The sequence below is a fragment of the Procambarus clarkii genome, chromosome 31 (assembly GCF_040958095.1).
Source record: "Procambarus clarkii isolate CNS0578487 chromosome 31, FALCON_Pclarkii_2.0, whole genome shotgun sequence".
In the NCBI taxonomy this organism is placed as follows: domain Eukaryota; kingdom Metazoa; phylum Arthropoda; class Malacostraca; order Decapoda; family Cambaridae; genus Procambarus; species Procambarus clarkii.
In genome coordinates, this window is record NC_091180.1 from 19,794,130 (window position 1) to 19,812,824 (window position 18,695).

At 40.5% G+C, this 18,695-nt stretch overlaps 2 protein-coding genes across 6 annotated transcripts in view; one reads left to right on the forward strand and one right to left on the reverse strand.

Moving 5' to 3' along the window:
- The window catches only part of LOC123758751 (fibrillin-2), a 344,156-nt gene extending 337,133 nt beyond the window's left edge, over positions 1-7,023 (forward strand). For 3 of the 4 annotated variants that reach the window (XM_069334445.1, XM_069334441.1, XM_069334444.1), the window contains one exon: positions 2,066-7,023. In XM_069334445.1, the coding sequence (XP_069190546.1) occupies positions 2,066-2,068 (3 nt within the window). In that variant the 3' untranslated portion in view covers positions 2,069-7,023. The remainder of the gene's footprint in view (positions 1-2,065) is intronic. The other variant, XM_069334443.1, reaches the window with a different exon arrangement.
- LOC123758755 (uncharacterized) overlaps positions 1-18,695 on the reverse strand; it is an 82,685-nt gene that overhangs the window by 3,670 nt on the left and 60,320 nt on the right. Inside the window, exons 3-4 of one of the 2 annotated variants that reach the window (XM_045743402.2) lie at positions 18,533-18,667; positions 14,443-14,689 (exon numbers count right to left, since the gene is read on the reverse strand). In XM_045743402.2, the coding sequence (XP_045599358.1) occupies positions 14,483-14,689; positions 18,533-18,667 (342 nt within the window). In that variant the 3' untranslated portion in view covers positions 14,443-14,482. Of the gene's footprint in view, positions 1-10,506; positions 14,690-18,532; positions 18,668-18,695 lie in introns of those variants that run through there. The other variant, XM_069334447.1, reaches the window with a different exon arrangement.

Here is an 18,695-nt window from a genome sequence, read left to right on the forward strand (position 1 = left end):
TTAAGGGGGCATGTAGTTTCTTTGGATTTTTGGTTTAGGTATTGCAGTATGTGTATCAAGTTTTGAGTTAGGTGCTAATTGCATAAGTGATATATATACTGTATGATTTAAAATTAACTCAATTTCTTTTTAGTTTGCTCTCTAGAGGCAGCCCTTCATTTGCACAGGACCTATATTTCTATAAACAAATTAAACAAAAACCATGAAACTCAAAATTGAAAGTACATGGGAAAAAATCTTATGTTAAATGTGACAACATACAATGTTGTAGGCCCTCATGATTTTCAAGCTAAGCACTGGGTGTTGCCGAGCCTTAGGGTGATCCACATGGCCTTCAAAAACCCCACTCTCTCCTAATGGGAGCAGGAGCATAATACTGTCTATGCTTGGTAATCCTATTCAGGTTAACACTTTCGCTCACCCCGCGCGCCACCCCTCAACAGGGCGATATGGGCCCCAGCGTGTCACGGAAGCGCGCGTTAATTCCGAAAAGTGTATACTCTCTTCAACTTTGTCACCTCAATTCTCCTTCTACGAGAATAAATTTGGTATCATTGTGTTCGCAATAAAATTCTCTACAGCACTAAATGCATATAAACTCCAAAAGCCCGGCTAATTACCCGCAGCAAACAGAGAAAGTGCGAACGAGTTACCCGGGAGCGCGCAAACGGGATAAAATGTTTTCACTATTTTCACTCTGGTCACCTCAATTTTTGTCCTAGGTCTTTCATTTTGGTCTCAATGGGTTCGTAATAAAATTCTCTAGAGGAACATTAGCATATAAAAAAAAACACCTGGTCACGCTCCAACCGCCGACGAGTTGAAGACGGGCCACGCGTTAGCCGTGAGTGAGCGCTCAGAGGCCTTCCTACTACACTCCCAATTCCCACCCTTTTCAAGCCTTTCTTTCGCAGTTTTCTTCCTGGAAGGGCCTTGTTCATGATTACTATCCATCGTGGAGTAAGCGTAGATAGTTTCTAAAGCCGCAGTAAGAAATATAGCCACGGAAAATAGCCGAAATGTTCACACGTTTGAGATGCGAGGGGAGACGACATTGGTCACAACAGTGGAGCAAAGACAATGGGCCCACGGCGTGTGCCAAGCCGCCTGAGGGGCACGAGGCTCAACAAAGGAAATGGGAAGACATCGGCGCACATTTTAAAACCAGTCCCCAAAAAATCGGATACAAACCTGATTTTTGGCGAATTTTTAAAGTGGATGACGCAATGCTGCGTCATCCCCGGCATTACCGCCAGTAAACGGATGACGCAATGCTGCGTCATCCCCGAGCGAAAGTGTTAAAAAGGTCAAAACTCAAACATGAATTCATTCGGATTACTGTACTAGGAGATTCAGATTCCTGGAATCAGAATTACCGAGCCCGTACATTATTGTATAACTCAACAAGGTGAGGAGTTCCAAAGTTTCATAGTAAACAATTTGCCACTTTAAATACAAAAACATTGCACTATACTATTTACATGGTCTAAATATTAATGAATTGCCGTATATTATTTTAACCTGTCATCTAAAAATTATAGTACCTGTAACAAATGTGGATGGAATTAAAGTACAGTACAAAATAAGAACTGTTGTACCCAGTACAAGAAAGAAGGCAACAAATTAACTTTTTTTTAGACCTAGGCCTATTTGTTAGACCTAGGATTGCTTATTTAGGCCTACATCAGATTAAGTTAATTTGATGGTTGTTAACCTGTTTCAGTTATACCGTTTAAAATGTCAGTAGTAGAAAATGTGTCCTTTTGGGGAAACACCCATTCATATTTTGTACACTCCTATCCCATGGGTGGAATGTACTTTGGAAAAATGGAAAACAAATATAGCAATAGGTAGTACTTGTATAATACTTTAGTCCAAAAAATTTCACACAATTTCACTAAGTAGTAGTATTTTAATCTGTTATTACTATACAGTACTGCACTTGTATTCTCATTACATAAATAATTAAAGTTCTGTACAGTAAAATACATAATACTTATTGTACTTCCAATTTTTATAAGTTCCTATTGTGCTACATCATATACAATATGTTGTTTAATTGCAGTAATCCTGTACGAGGAGACATAGCTTCCAGTGGTTATCAAGACCTGACACCCAGTAGGTCATTGGCAAGCCACTTCTTTGAGCAGTTCCCGCTCGCTGCTCTTCAGCCTGGAACCACATTAGCAATTGCCCACGCACACGCGAGAGGACCTAATGCTCATGCACAGGCTTCTGCACAAGCTAGATTTCATAACTTTGGAAAATAACAAGATATATTAATATATTGGTTTTGGTTTTAAACTTAAAAGTTAGATATTACTCTGACTGTAAATACTAAGAAAAAATTAGCAATTTTTAATTAATTGATTTTTGAAAACTGGTAAGAAATGCCTGTCTCAATAATGGCTTTTTTAATATTTGTTTATATATTTGTGGAAGATTCTTCATTCTTTTCTGTAACTTTAAAATAATTGAGTTGTTATAGTCATAGCTGTAAGGTGTTCCTAATTATTTATGTTAAAACATTATGAAGATAACCTCTCGTTCCTTGCCAAGGAAAAACTACAATAATAAAATGGATGTGGTTAAGTCTTGAACTTTATGAAATTAGTACTCTGCATCTTACTGATAAATGATCAAGTAAATGTTTACTTTGCAAGCTGACAAGTGTTTACCCTTGTCCTGTCACCTGAGAACCTCAACAACAACTGTTGCCATTTAATTATGTAGTTTCTCCACCAGCCTTATGGTATATACCTATGTTACCCCAAGTCTCTCCCATAGCTTTATGATTTACTTGTTGCCCAACATTAATTATTCTCCTTATTTATTTATTTGCTCTTTGTGATTGTTTTGCAACAGTTACTGCATAACTGAAAAGCTGCATTTTTCTTTATATTTAAACTTGTTGGATAATATCCTGTAATATACTTTGAATAAGTATTACAAGAGTAAATTTAAAATCATGGCTAACAGCATGACAGTCCAGGATAAAGACAAAGATTTGTCTCGGAAATCAAATTAATTTAAAAGTGAAAACTCGCTGTGAACCAAAAACCCATAATTTGAAGAGATGTGAAAAGTAGCAAGAGGCCTAACAACACATTACATATTTTGATTGACACCATTTACCTATTTATTTCAATACAAGTGTTAATTTGCATATCAGGATTTTATGTAAATTCCATATACTATACAGTAATAGCAGGGACTCTGCCATATTTTTATCAGTTTTACATGCAAATATTAAATACACTAATGCTAATTTCTGATAAATCTGTTACACTGTATTCATGGTGGCTCCCTGAAGCTATATTGCTGAGATTGCTACAGGGTGACATTAGTTCACCTTGTAATTCTGCTTGCTTACTGAGGACCACAGCAAAAGCCTGCCCCCTCCCCCCCCCCCCCCCTCACAGAGGAGCAGGGAGCACAACCCGTTGTCAGACCAAGTCCATTCTATCCAGCGATCAACCCCCAAAGACGCATTCATAAATTTTAACATGCTGTTCATTCAAAATAATAATCAATATTTGAGAAAATTATTATTATATATTAGCATATTGTGCATATTTAGGTACTGGTTAGGTTCCTTTGTCGATTATTTTTAGTATGTGGGTGAAGCATTTTCAACATTGTAGTTTGAACAAAAGTCGTTAGTGAAGCACCAGTTCAGGATGTTATCAATTCGGACGCGAGTCATGTGTAAACCATTTTTCATTCATAAACAGGGGGTTTTGTTGGCATGGAATGGACTTTGGGCCTTTGTTTAGAAGATGGGCTGGGGAGCAGGTGACAGTCTGCTACTCCATCATACCAAGCTTCCAGAAAGTGAGAGAAGCTTTGTAGGAAACTGGAGGGCTCCCAGAAAATGAAGTCCTAAAATCATCAAACAACTCTGCTAATGATTCTCACAGAACAAAGGATTCATTCAAATGAGCTTGAAACTTGTTAGTACCAATTACCACCACAAGGCAGCTTGTCCCTTTTCCTCAGTCAACTAGCCACCTCAGTTCTGTTGCCGTTCATCAAAGTACAGTTTGTAGTCCTACTGGCCTGTCAGATTGCAGCAAGTAAAGACTTCATGTGCCTGTTTTGGTTCTGGCTTGCTGTGTGGACTTTGCTCTTTTGGCATTTCAGCCTGCATTTCCACAGGGTTTGCTTCTTTGGTACATTCAGGCAGTTGGCCCCTGAGAGACCTGACTACTAGGTTATGAAGTTTTGCCTTGGGCTTTTCAAGGATCTTAGATTCTCTGTTTGGGCCCTTGGCTAGGAGAGTTCACACCCTTGTTTGTAAGACATGCTGCAGTCACCACTCATAGCCTGGTAATTTATGCTGTTTTTGGTGTTTGTCAATTCAGTGAGGGTGTCTCGGATGGGCTTGGTTAACATCTTCCAGGCCCTGAGAATCCCCAGCAATTCTCTGGCTTGGTCCAAATGGATCAGCCTGTCAAGCTTGCTCTCACTTAATGCGAGTTTGAGGGGTATTATTCATCCTTGTTAGATTATGACAATGATGCTGCAGCTACTTCTGCTACTTCTTGCACTCACCAAGAAGTACCAGTAGTTACCAAAAAGTTATTTCAGGGAAAGAACCAGGCCACTGGTAGCCACAGTTGTCAGGTCTATTCCTGACCACTGACCCTGGGTGGCCTGGTGAGCACCAACAAGTTAGCCTTAAAATGGCCAACCCAACCATTTTAAGAGTAGCTTGGTGGCACATTTGTCTTTCTTTGTGGCAGCAGTATGAGGTTGCCTGGCACTCATTTAGGCACTAATTGTCAATTAAGACTGCCATTTTGTTGGCTCTTGCCTCTAGCTTTAGGGTTTGGGAGCTTCAGGCTCTTCCCCGGAGGAAGGTTCCGTTCTTTTGGCCCTGGTGCTGCCCACCAGGGCCAAAAAAAAACTTTGTCAGCCTTTTCCTTTTCTGGCAAAGAATGAGTTGTCAAGTCTTTTAAAAGGGGTTCTTTGTAATTGATGGTTGGTTCAGCCGGAGGTGCATAATTTTGTGTGTACAGATGTGGCCTTTTGCCACTACCTGCATGCCACTGGTTTTGCCTCAGTGGATGCTATGTTGGTTGACCTCATTTATTTTGCTCCCTGTTCCAAGACTAAGATTTCTCAGGTCATCCATAGTGTCATTAAATCTAGCCAGCCTGTAGTCTACCATTGAGCCCATGATGTTCACAAACACATGGATTTTCCCTCTCTTACGATGATTTTCAGGCGCTGGGGTTTTGGCATTTTAACAGGATTCTAATGACCCAATGTTTAGTCAGTGTACCCCTGGTCCCAGTCATGTTGCCTTGGGCTGTGCTTCTCTTCATTCTAGTGTCTGCTGCCTCCTCTTCCTGATAAGTCCTGATCTTGTTGCCTGTTTAACTTAAGGGGAGCTACTGGTGAGGAGCTCTCTCCAGAAACTAAGCAGAGAATGTAATCAAACACCTCTTTTTGGCAGAGCCCAGGGGGAGGGAGGAGATTTCTCCTCCTTACCTACAGATTCATCATGGGTTGTTAATCGGCTCTAGAACTGCCTTGGCAAGTTGACTGAGGGCTGGAGTCAGGCCAAATTGTGGCAGCAGTCAGCACTAATTTGGAGCTAGTGTTAGTGAATCCCTTATTTTGTGTGAATTATTTGCAGAGTTGTTTGGTAGTTTTGAGGCTTCATTCTTTGTGAACCCTTTAGTCATCAGAAAACTTTGTTAACTTTCTGGAGGCTTTTTCCAGTGAGGTAGCAAATTGTCACCCACTCCCTGCACCTCTGTGAGGACCAGGTTCTCACTCTGGTCCTTGGTAAGCCAAAACAGAACTTCCACAACTGATGTGACCCTTTAGTTTGTTGTAATATAGCTTCAGGAAGCCACTGTCAGGCTCCCTCCAGAGAAAGGCATTTCATTACAATCTTTAATGGTTTTGTCTTGTGTAATGCAAAAATATAGTCATTTGTGGATGATAATTTATAAATTCCAATCTTTTGTAAATGTTTACAAGATGCTGCTCTAAAATTTTAGAGCAGCATCTCCATGCTAATACTACTGAACACATCCCCAATTAATCCCAAATCCTATCAGTAGTTTCAAAGCATCATATGGCAAATAGTGCCGAGAATATGGGACACCACGAGCGTAGCTCTCATCCTGTAACTACACTTGGGTAATTACACATACTGTTATAAAAGTACATACCTGCATAGCACTGAATCCACATTACCAAACCTGCAGGCTGCCTGTATTGTATATAAATATCATATTTTATTGCATATTATACAAAATATCTTACAGCAGCCATGAATGTTTGAAATCCTTCTTAGTTTTAGGACTTCCATTGATACTGTAACTGGAAAATAAACATTTCCAAAGAAATATGCATTAGCTATTTTTATAAATATATCTGTAGGCCAAAGCTGGGATCTCATTACAGTTTTAATATTTCACTGCCAACAGTGGGCATGTAATAGCCATATGGGTGCTCATTTTTTTATTTTTTTTTAACGTGATTATTAAAATGGTTTTATTTTAAATTTTCTAAAGTATAGTAACTTTCATTTTGAGAGTTGCAATACTTTTTCACATTATCATCACTGCCATGTCCAAGACAAATTTATTTCCAGTAAATACTATAGGTATGGTGCTGTGAATGTGGTGTGGCAACCAGTCAGGTTATGCACCAATGGGTCTTGCCATTACCTGGATGGGTGACCACATGGTTTTCTGTTCCTGACTTTATTCATACCATTTATATTTGTCTGTTATGTATGTTTCACGCCATAATAAAATATATACATTATAGTATACGGTACAGTACTGTCAAGCATCTAAAATCTGAAATGGTCAGGGGACAAGCCCATTGCAGATTTTAAATATCTCTCAATTTTAGATACCTGTTACTCCCCATGCTGGTTTAACATATGGCATAACTTTTTAATGCTCTTATTTACCCAATATATTTTTTGTATTATTTAACTTGATATATTTGTAAAGTTATGTACAGTAAATATATAAAGAACTAAGTGTTACAAAGCATTAGTGTATCATTTTTATTTACCAAAGTGAAATGGTTACATGGAGCATACATTGGAGGTAGAGTGATGAAGACTGTTTTCTATGCAATGTAAACTTTTTGTCCATTGTCAGGGCTAAAATCAATAATTTTTATGAAATGAAATGTTCTTTTCTGGTAAGGCCCTCAGTAACTTCCCTGTGTTAAGTGGTGGTGGAGCCATTCCATTGGGAGAAGGGAAAAGCACCAAACCTCTGACACCCACTTTGGACTACCACACGTCAAGACTAGAAACTGACTTGCTCTGAGACAACAGGAGCTCCGAATAAGATCTACCCAAAACTGATAAAACCCTCACCAGAAAACACAAGTGCAGCCAATAAGCCCCTGCTTGAATGAAATTAGTAACAATGTAAACTATCATCACCACAATATACCAAACCCCTCACTAATTTTCCACCTAAATACTAACTCCGGCTACATGCATATAAGGAAGCAGAGCAGGAAGCAACTGAAGGCCCCACCAGAAATCCAGCAGTGAATATAATGAAATGCCTCTTGTGGTGAGTCCCACTAATGGCCCTCCAAGGTAGCTGCTTGGTTAACTCCGATTCCAACGAGGGAAACCCTCCCAGAAAATGGTGTTTTATTAAATTCAATACTTGATCTTTGGGATTACCCCCCTTAGTAGCTCTCTTGTGCAAATTTACAATAGCACTTTGATAGTGGAGGCCTACAGTTCTGAAATAAAAAGTGAACAATGCAAGTCCATGGGAGAAGACAGACAAAAAAAAAAAAAAAAAAAAGAGGGCCCTTGGTATGGGACTACTCAGGGAACAAACAACAAAAGCACAAGACAGACCAAAGAGCCAAGGGACACCCCAGGAAGACCCTAATGCAAATAGGTAGAGCACCCAGACCAAGCCCTGAGCTCAAAAGAGTAAAGAAGTCAGGAATACCTAGTGTTGAATGTAATGAACAGCCTCTTTCTGGATGAGTTCTGATGGCTCCCTATAGTTATCTTGCAGAGATGGCTCCCAACTACTAGGTCCTAGGTCACATCAGCTTCCTGATAAGGTTGCACTTCATTTGTAGGGTCAGAGAAAAAAGCCACATGGGGGAACACACACACCATAGAACTCAGAGTCATAGGTATCACCAACTCAACAGGCAGCATAGCGGAGAAAGAATAATCGTTGTTCTGTGGCATGGATAACGAACTGCCCTCAAACTCGCATGAGGCAAGAGTGGGTTCAGAGGAGAAGATACCCATAGGCCACACCAAAACCCACAGGAGATTACCAGGGCTCAAAGGACTGACAAAACAGGACACAGGGGAAACGTCCCAGGAATTATACAAGTAGACTGACACAGCCTAGTCCCAACTAGCCAACGTGTTTCTCCCCATCCAAGGGTCTAGGCACAGAAACTAAAGACCCCTGACACACCTGAAGTAAGGCCTTCCCCCATAACACCAATGCTTTTGCTGCTGAAGAGCAAACTCCTGAACACACCAGAGACGTTTGTTAGTGCAGGAGCAACACTAGGGAGTACACAGGGAAGACAGCACATGCAGCTCCAAGTGCCCTACAAGCCTGGTCCAGGAAATACAGTCATGAAGTTAACTAAAATGTAGAATAGTAATACCAAGTAAATGCCTCCCACAAGTCGAGGACTGCCGGAACATAGCCGAGAAGCTGTGGGACCTGCATGGTTGGTTGTTGGCCTGGGAATCCTACAGTGGACAATCGATGGTATCTGCATCTGCTCCAGAACTGGCATGGAAGGCTGAGGGAGACCTGGAGCTACACCACCCAACCATTCTTATGGAGGGAGATTTGTGCTACCAAACTCATACTAGTTTCAAAAAATTCAATAATCTGTTTACATTGGAGTTTGTTTGGCACTTTTGAGGCTTCAGTCTCTTTGAACCTAGTAGTAGTCTATATAGGTCACTGATTTTCTGGGTGCTTTCTTGGTGGGGTGGCCTCCCTGGTAGACCAAACAGAACTCTGCTGCTGTGACCTAACAGTTTACAGCCATCTCAGCAAAATAGCTTCAGGGAGCCACAAGATGTCCCATCTTCCCTTCCCCCCAGAAATGCAGAGCAAAGGACCGAGTTCAAACCACAGACAGGCAGAAAAACAAGATGTAGCAACTCTAAATCCACTATCTACAGCCCCAAAGAAATCTCTGGCAGCAAACAGGTAAGACCTCAAAATACATCCTACTCTCTGTTAGATGCTCATTATCATACTGTACTTCACTTGTATGGTATCCCTGATATCTTTTCCCATCCATGTGGGCAAGCTGTTGCCAAGTATTCATTAGCATAGATTTAGTTTAGCCTCAATCCATGCCCTGCATTAACTTTATGGTGGAGTGTCATGGCTTGTTTCCTCTGCCCTGGCGAAGAAGCACACCTGTACATGTGTACCTCCATGATTTGCAAATATACAGTCTTTTCATCTTCCTCTATGGTTGAGTGCTCCTTCACCCACTACCATTATTTTATGCCCTCTCTCTATATATATATATTAGTTGCATCCAGGATGTATTTGCTGAATGGTCTTGTCACTGCTTGGCTGTTTGCTATAGGCACCTCTGCTCTTGTTCTTATCCTTTGGGACATGGATGTGGTCTCACTAACCGGGTGTTTCTTACAGAGGTTGTCACTGCAACCCAATTCCACACGTGTCCTGTGTTCTCTGGGCTGTTTGGGCATCTGCCCTTTGATTCCAATGTATCCTCGGGTGCATGTCCACACTCGTCACTTCACTTGTGTTGGGGTCATTGCCACATATGAGAGACCTCTCTCTTTTTTTTTGCATCTTGTGCTTTTTACATAAGGGTGGTGGGTTTGTTTCCACCTGGTGGCAAGCAAGATAATTTTTGGGAGAAATGTAGTGCAAATTTATACTAGTGTTTTGGTGGTTTTTCACTAATATTTCATACTGTAACAGTTTTGGGTTATTTTATGATTAACATTTTTTAAGGCCATATCACCCCAATAGTGTAATGATGCTGATACTTACCCCTTCCATGGGGCAGTCAATGTGAAATGGCCCTTGCTCCAAGGGGGCCGAGATGGTCTCGGTGGCCTAGCATATCAACCATGGTCGGTGCCATCAGCTACAGAAAGCTGCTAAAGGGGGCCTACAGAGATAGCTTTGTCCTCTTTATTTCCTTCACTCAAAATCATTAAAGAAAATACAGTATACTTTTCATTCTCATTATTACTGCAAATGCATACTCTGCACATATTGCCATTATTGTGGTTATATACTGTGCATACTGCTGATTTCTACTGTTGTAGATTTCTACTGTTGTCAGTGTACAGTATAGTTAGTACAGATGATTACTACAGTTAAGCTTGTATACTATGCATACATGATCACTACTATTGTGATTACATACCAAGCATACATAAACACTACAGCTGCCAACACCCTTGGACTGCTACAGATATAATGACCCATCAAGTGCAATGTGAAGAAAAAGAAATTTAGAGAGGACATTTATTACTCTTAAGGAATACAGTCTTATTGTGAATCATGAAAGCAATATTAATATTAATAATTATGATAAACTGAAGTTCATAAAAATATTACATTAGATACTAATTTTAAAATGTAAACAAAAAAGGTAATTAAAAATAATTCCTGGCATTTCTTTAAAATTCTATCAATGCTTATAGTGAAAACAAAGTTCCATATAACTGAAACTTCTATCCACATATATAAAGCAACCACAGTAAAGTACTTTACTAAAGAAAATAAGTTCTTAATACAGTATATTTTCCCACTGGTAACACTCTTGTACATTATTATAAAAATTAAATCATTTATACTAATCCAGTCAAATAGGAGTGCAGTAATTATGTTTACTAGTTCTTCAGACCAAACATTGCACAAAATGGAATTACAGTAATTAATACATGGTAATAATTAAGAACAAAATCTTTAAGTATGTATTCATAGTGGTGTTGTGCAATAGGGTACTCTACTGCTTGAACTAATAGATCAACAAGATTTGTGTACAATAGAAACTAACATGTTTAAAAGAATGGCATAATTTAACTACAAAACTATTTACAGTGGAAACCCTCTCAAAAGGAACCATCTACCACAAATTTGGTGAAGCAAGTCCATGTATTTGCTGGACAAACACACTTTAATGAAAGATTCACATCCGGATACCATCTGCAGCAACAGACTTTCTGTTGCTGCAGATGGTGTCCGGATGTGAATCTTTCATTTTAGTGGTTTTCCAATGTATATAAATATGCTGCCATATAAATTTTTATTTAAAATCTAATTTTACTAACCTGGCAAATATGCATTACCTACTTTAAATATACAGTAATTTTATAATGGCATTTCATTTGACTGCCAGAAGAGCTTCCAACCACTCCACAAAGTGCGCCGAGATACAATACCTAGTGCAAGCAACAAATATAAAGGATGCTAGGATTAGAGAGAAAGCAAGAGCAAAATGTTGGATAATGCCATCCCAAGAGATGATCACAGAATGTAATGATAGTGAGATGAGAGAACGGACCATACCTGATGAGGTAGGTGATATGACAAGGAAGTATGATATGTCAACAAAGAAATAAGAGGCATGTATGTAGGGCAAAGAAGAACAAGCTAATGTAGAAATAATTCAAGTGTTGAACAGAATTAATCCATTAATGGAAAGAATAAGAGAACTAGAGATATCCCAAATGAGACATGATAAACAACAATGCTCTGAATTTGTTTAAAAACTTGAGAAGGAAGTGGAAGATTTAAGTGACCACATTGAGCTGTACTTTAAGAAAATGGAGGGAATATAAGCAAAGTAATGTGGACAAGTAAAAGATACCCGAGTGAAAGATGCCATAAGTAAAAGTGAAGACATTGGAAGAGAAAACAGAAATATGGGAGAAGAAAAGAAAGGTAACTGCCATTAGTGTGGAGAAAATTGTAGGCCAGTAGAAGACAGAAAAATCCCTTACAACAGCTTTTAAAGAGACTAAATACTATACTGTATAGGAAAAGCTATAAAAACAGTTATCTTAAAAGGCTGTGAGGACTTAACAATTCTTAATGACAATGAGAAAAACTGAGGTAAACTCCTCACTTCACAGATGAATGCCTCACAGCCACATACATCTCCATCCTCAACAAGATACAGCACTTCCTGTCACAGCAGGGGGCATAAGGTGGAGTGAGTCTACACTAAAATGCAGCAAAGCTACTCTACATTACACTAACAATCAATTACACAAACACACACTAATATACAACTCGAATAGAACAAACTGACATACTTTTGTCACCAAAAAGTGGTTCAGAATTGTGCTGCTGCATGCCATTTTCTCGATGGTGATTCGTAATGTTGACAGACAAACGGCACAGTAGTTAATGCGGTGGGGCATGTGGCAACACAGGAATAAACAACCAGAACTATTTACTTTTGAGTTCAATGTTTTATTTTGTCATTTTTGCTATTAGAGTGTTTTCAGTTTTATTGTCTTTTGTATTTTTGTTTTGTTTCAATCTATAGTTTTCATTAATTAATATCAAGCTTAATTTTCCTGTGTAAATTTTGTTGTTCAAGTGTTTTATTTGTTTTGCCACCTCAAGAGCAATGACAGGTTGTGTTCTGGTCGTGCAGAAGAACTCGTATGTTTATTTCTGTGTTTTCACCTGCTCCCCCTCTGGCACAATACTGTGTCCTTATCGTTCCATACCAATGATAACCAATAACATGATCACCGCCGGAGGCTGTCATGGCCAATCACCGCCAGAGACTGTCATGGCCAATCACCGCCAGAGGCTGTCATGGCCAATCACCGCCAGAGGCTGTCATGGCCAATCACCGCCAGAGGCTGTCATGGCCAATCACCGCCAGAGGCTGTCATGGCCAATCACCGCCAGAGGCTGTCATGGCCAATCACCGCCAGAGGCTGTCATGGCCAATCACCGCCAGAGGCTGTCATGGCCAATCACCGCCAGAGGCTGTCATGGCCAATCACCACTAGAGGCTGTCATGACCAATCACCGCCAGAGGCTGTCATGACCAATCACCGCCAGAGGCTGTCATGGCCAATCACCGCCAGAGGCTGTCATGGCCAATCACCACTAGAGGCTGTCATGATCAATCACCGCCAGAGGCTGTCATGGCCAATCACTGCCAGAGGCTGTCATAGCCAATCACCACCAGAGGCTGTCATGGCCAATCACCGCTAGAGGCTGTCATGACCAATCACCGCCAGAGGCTGTCATGGCCAATCACACGTCAACGAGCTACAAGCATGCCAGTGCTTGCTGGCTGGCAAGCCAGTGCAAAATTCATAATTTTGTTCTTGTCAAAGTCAACCTCTGACTTATGAGAGTAAATACAGTATATACAATAGAATTTCTCCTTTTTTCTTTGAAGTTAAGACATACAATGCTGTATTTTCAATAACCTCAATTCCAAAATACCAGCTTTGAATATAACGAAACGCCATTATCCGAGTGAGCCCCGGAGGCTCCCGGAAGCTATTCAAACTGATATGTGCTATATTAGTTTGGGGTCATTAGTCAGAGGAATACTTGTGCCTACCGAAAACCTCAAGCCAGAACCTGAACCTGAAGCCAGAGAGGCGCAGGTGCGATGGCCTATGAGTACTTTACATTTAAAGTATGTTATAATTGCCATTGATCAAGGAAGGGACCCAGGAAGGTAGGTGAATCTAAACAGACCACTGTCTGGTTAACCTGTACAATCTACCTCCAAAAAGATAAAAAAAAAAACTCCCCTAGAAAGAAACCAATCAACCAACCCTTCATGCGATTAGCACTTCCGCTCGTTAGCGTTACCTCCTATAGGGGGGGGGGGGGAGAGAATTGCCCAGTTGATGGCAATTATGACATTTTAAATGTAAAGTGCTCATAGGCCATTGCTCCTTGCACCTCTGAGGGGGACCAGGTTCTGGCTCGTGGTTCCCGGTAGGCATAAGAATGCCTATAATTGATGACCCCAAACTAATACCCGTATAGCACATAGCAGCTTGGATAGCTTCAGGGAGCCTCCGGGGCTTCCCACAGAAATTACATCACATATACATTAAATATACAGTAAACCAGCTGCAAAGGTAATTATTTATATTCTGATCGAATTCATCTCCACCAAAACAAACATTTTATGCTTAGATTTCTTTATACTCTTCTCTTCATATTGCCTTTCTGCTATTGTATTATATCTTACAATTGCTGTGCTTTGAATTACTGTATATCCCCTAACAGTCAATGCTCTCAATTGCTATGCAACTACGTATGTGAGCTTATCGTACATTATATACAAGACATTTAATTGACTTCATAATATTTATTTCCACATGTAACATGAGAAAAACTTGTGTAATTATAGTAGTAAATTATAAGGTATACCAAAATCCAACATTATTACCTTCATCATCCAATGCTGTTAAGTACGTACAGCTCCCGACTCACACTCCGGTGTCTTTAGTGGCCTCGCTTCCCTTTTTCTTGTGGTCTGGGTCACTGTAGGGAACACACCAGCCATCTTCATTGGTAATGAGGATGGGGATGTGGGTGGCAGGAGCTCCTCCACCCTCGTCCGCCTTACAGTCTCTGTCAGAAGCCAGATTCAGTCCAGACAGAGGGCCACCTTGCCTGGCTTGCTCCCCTCGGTTCTGAAATATACATACCCAGTACATGTCTCAGCATTTCTGAAATACTTTTGCATGTTTTGTCTCAATTGTCTCTCAATTTGCATTGTTTTGTCTCTCTTGATAAATAATGTACAGTACTTTAGGAGTTGCCTTATGTCAAGGGTAAGACAGAAATGTGTGTGGTATTCAAGGAATGTAACACTGTTTTGCATGCAATAAATTTTCAGAAAAGTGACTAAAGACTCGATCTTATTTATGCATTTAAATATTTAGAACGAAGTAAAATAGGTATGGTAATTTTATTTACAATTTTGGTGTGTAATTGATTTTCTACTACTGTGTAATGACTGGCACTATATTAATTTCAATGTTATTTTCAATTTATTAATTGGCACTGTTTGCAAGTTTGGCGAGTTGCATCTAGGAGAGAATGTTTATTAGTGGAATGTAATAGTTTTCCCATGTTTTTGGAAAGTCTAGCCATGCTGTCCCACACACACCTCATGACCTCATGCATTAAAAGTTATTTAATGCACACATCTAAATGGTTTGTTTAAATCCCTCAGTTCAAAATAGGTGTATGTGTATAGTCTGTGTGTATTTTAATAATTGCCAATTTACAGTACTTTACAGATGTATAGAATTTTGAGCAAGTCTTAACTAAAAGCGGTTGATGTATATATTGGTAATTTGTAGTGATTTGAAAGTTACAAGGTGAAAATGAATATAAAACAAAGTACTAAATCTACAGTTTCCTAATTGCTCATAAATAATATTTAATAAATAAAATAAACCAGATCATCAACAATGACCTACTATAATAACTACACCTCCATTTATTAACATCACCTAAACACTGTACAATTAAACCTCAAGAGCTTTACACTGAAACCCTGCAGTAAATAGGAATTAACAGAAGTACAATCAACTTTAAATGAAGTAATTAAATCTTGTTGACATCATAGTTAAATTCCAAAGCAAATATCTGCCTCTTGTTAAGTTACGACTGTTGTATACAACAAACTATCTTTGATATAAGTAACTCCAGTGCCTAAAGGTAGTGATATAGCTGACAAACAATTGTACACCAGTATCAAAATTTAACATACTAAATAATATAGTTAAAAAAAATTAGCACTGAAAGTAATAAAATGCATCTTTCTAATGAGTCCGCTCTGTGGCTTCCTGGAGCTATTAAAGCCTTACCAGGTTCATGAATCATAAAAGCTTACTGCAGACCAAAAGCAGAATCTGGTTCATTCGATGGAGACACAGCGAGCCTGGTGACATGATCTACCAAGAGAAAAATTACCAGAATGATACAGTACCCCAAAACAAACTACTATAAGGAGAAATACCTGTATAAGCAACTGCAACATTTCAGGAAAGGGCAAGGGTAAACTGAGTACAATTTACTGCCACAAAAAGAGAATCCCAAGTAAAACCTAGAAAATGGGGGGCCCCCCTCCTTTCAGTCAAGCATCTGCATACAATAAAAAGTTTGCCAGATATCTGAAGATGACCCCATACACAAATGAGTCAGGTCTCGGACTCAGTCTTGGTCCCAATTCCTGAAGCAGGAACTGAAGTCTGTCTGTCTGTCCAAGCCACAGCCAGATGATGACAAGACTATGGAAACCTGCATAAAGGGGGGCATATTCAGGCTGTTAACAAAGACCCAGATGGAATCAAGGATCAGAAAGGACTGAAAGGCACCCAGGAACTCTGTCTCCCCTTGGGCTCCCTTTCCCCAGCCATGGTCAGGTATGATGACCCAGAAAATCAGACATATCCAAGCTCAGTGCCTGATACAAGAATGCATCGTCTCGCAGAGAAGGATAGGAACAAGGCAAAGCCCTCCTGTGAAGTAGAAGGCTCTGAATCCCTGGCAGGAAGGAACAGTTCAACTGTCTCTATGGTCTATGTGGATGGAGGCAGACCCAAGAAGTGGTTGAATTACATCCAAATATAAACCCTGGCCTGACTTCAAAAGCCTCAGATGCTTCGAAGGCCACAGGCCTTCGTGACTGGCCCAGACACTGGCCAGGTATCCAGTGTCTGGTATCCAGCGTCTGGTATCCAGCGTCTGGTATCCAGCGTCTGGTATCCAGCGTCTGGTATCCAGCGTCTGGTATCCAGCGTCTGGTATCCAGCGTCTGGTATCCAGCGTCTGGTATCCAGCGTCTGGTATCCAGCGTCTGGTATCCAGCGTCTGGTATCCAGCGTCTGGTATCCAGCGTCTGGTATCCAGCGTCTGGTATCCAGCGTCTGGTATCCAGCGTCTGGTATCCAGCGTCTGGTATCCAGCGTCTGGTATCCAGCGTCTGGTATCCAGCGTCTGGTATCCAGCGTCTGGTATCCAGCGTCTGGTATCCAGCGTTTGGTATCCAGCGTCTGGTATCCAGTGTCTGGCCAGAGGCCAGACACTGGATACCGAATGGGAGACAAGGTCCTGCATGAAATTGACAAAGATCTAAGAATCGATATCATGCCAAACCTGTCTCCTTAAGCCCACATCAAAAGAAAAACAGCAGCATATGCAAGCCTGGCATACATCAGAACTGCCTTCAGAAACCTGTGTAAGGAATTTTTCAGAACCAGTATCTGGATACCAGTATCTGGTATCCAGCGCCACAGACATATTAGAAAAAAGTTTTCAGTATCAGAGTAGTTAGTAAATGGAATGCACTAGGAAGTGATGTGGTGGAGGCTGACTCCATACACAGTTTCAAATGTAGATACGAGAGAGCTCAAGAAGTTCAAGAATCTGTACATTAGTAGATTGACGGACGAGAGGCGGGACCAAAGAGCCGAAGCTCAACCCCCACAACCACAACTAGGTGGGAACAACTAAGCGTGTACACAAGTGCACAAACCCTAGTGTACCCCACAATAAAATTCCCCCAAATGCCCCCAATCAGAGGACCTCGCAGAGACATCAAACTTATGCACTAACCAGGGCAAGGTACTCTACACAGTAACCTGGCCTCTCAAGCAAACTCTCAAACACACCAGAGAAATCATCATCAGTGAAGGGGCAATGCTATAGAGTGCTTAGGTAATGGCTGCCCTAAACACATGCACCTCTAAGCAAAGAGGTCGACTCAAGTAAGACTAGTAAACACATGCATATGAAGCAAATACTAAATGCTAGGAGGGACACACGAGCAAATGGACCCCACAGAACAAAGTTCAAAAGATGTGACTTGGGGAGGTCTGAATTCAGACATTAGTGACAGGACTGAGCCAAAATATGGCAGAGGATGGAGATCCAGTGAGGCTGCCACCTACTGGCAGACAATTGCAATTGTTCTCCACCACCAGCAGTAGTACCTCCACCACCAGCAGTAGTACCTCCACCACCTTCTCATAATAATCCCTTGTAACAATCCCTTGTTCCCTGTGCCTTCAAGGGGCCAAGTTTGGGCTCTGGTCCCTGGTAGACCATACTGGACTCCTATGGGTGATTAGATTGAGAAGGAAAAAACAATCTTGGCGAGATAGTTGCAGGGAGCCACCGTGGGCTCCCCCCAAAATATAAATAGAAGTCATACAAAGTGATAAACACTTTATAGATTTTAAGACAAGTAAACAAGCCTAGTAATCTGAAAACTACATAGGCTACTATAGTCTAAAAGAATCCTCTATATTTGAAATTTTACTCTTTATGTGCAATCCAACAATCTTTCAAAATATATATGGTTAAAACATTTGTTGACTCTACGCATATCATACATCAATTTAAAGTGAACTCTAAGCTTATTCTGTGAAGTATCATATTGATGGTCTGATATGGCAGTTTACTAGTACCATACAACACAGTCTGCCTTTTAATATGTAGCAAAGAAAAGGTTGGACTCGTACCGATTGATTATAGTGTATTGGTGGAGGGTCCCAGGAGACTCTGCGAGATGCAACGCGATGAACACATATTCCTGTCACTACCACTGCCATCACATTTATTGCCGTCATGATTGCGACCACCAGCAATGTATTAGCCTGCCACAATAAGGCTGAAGATCAGATG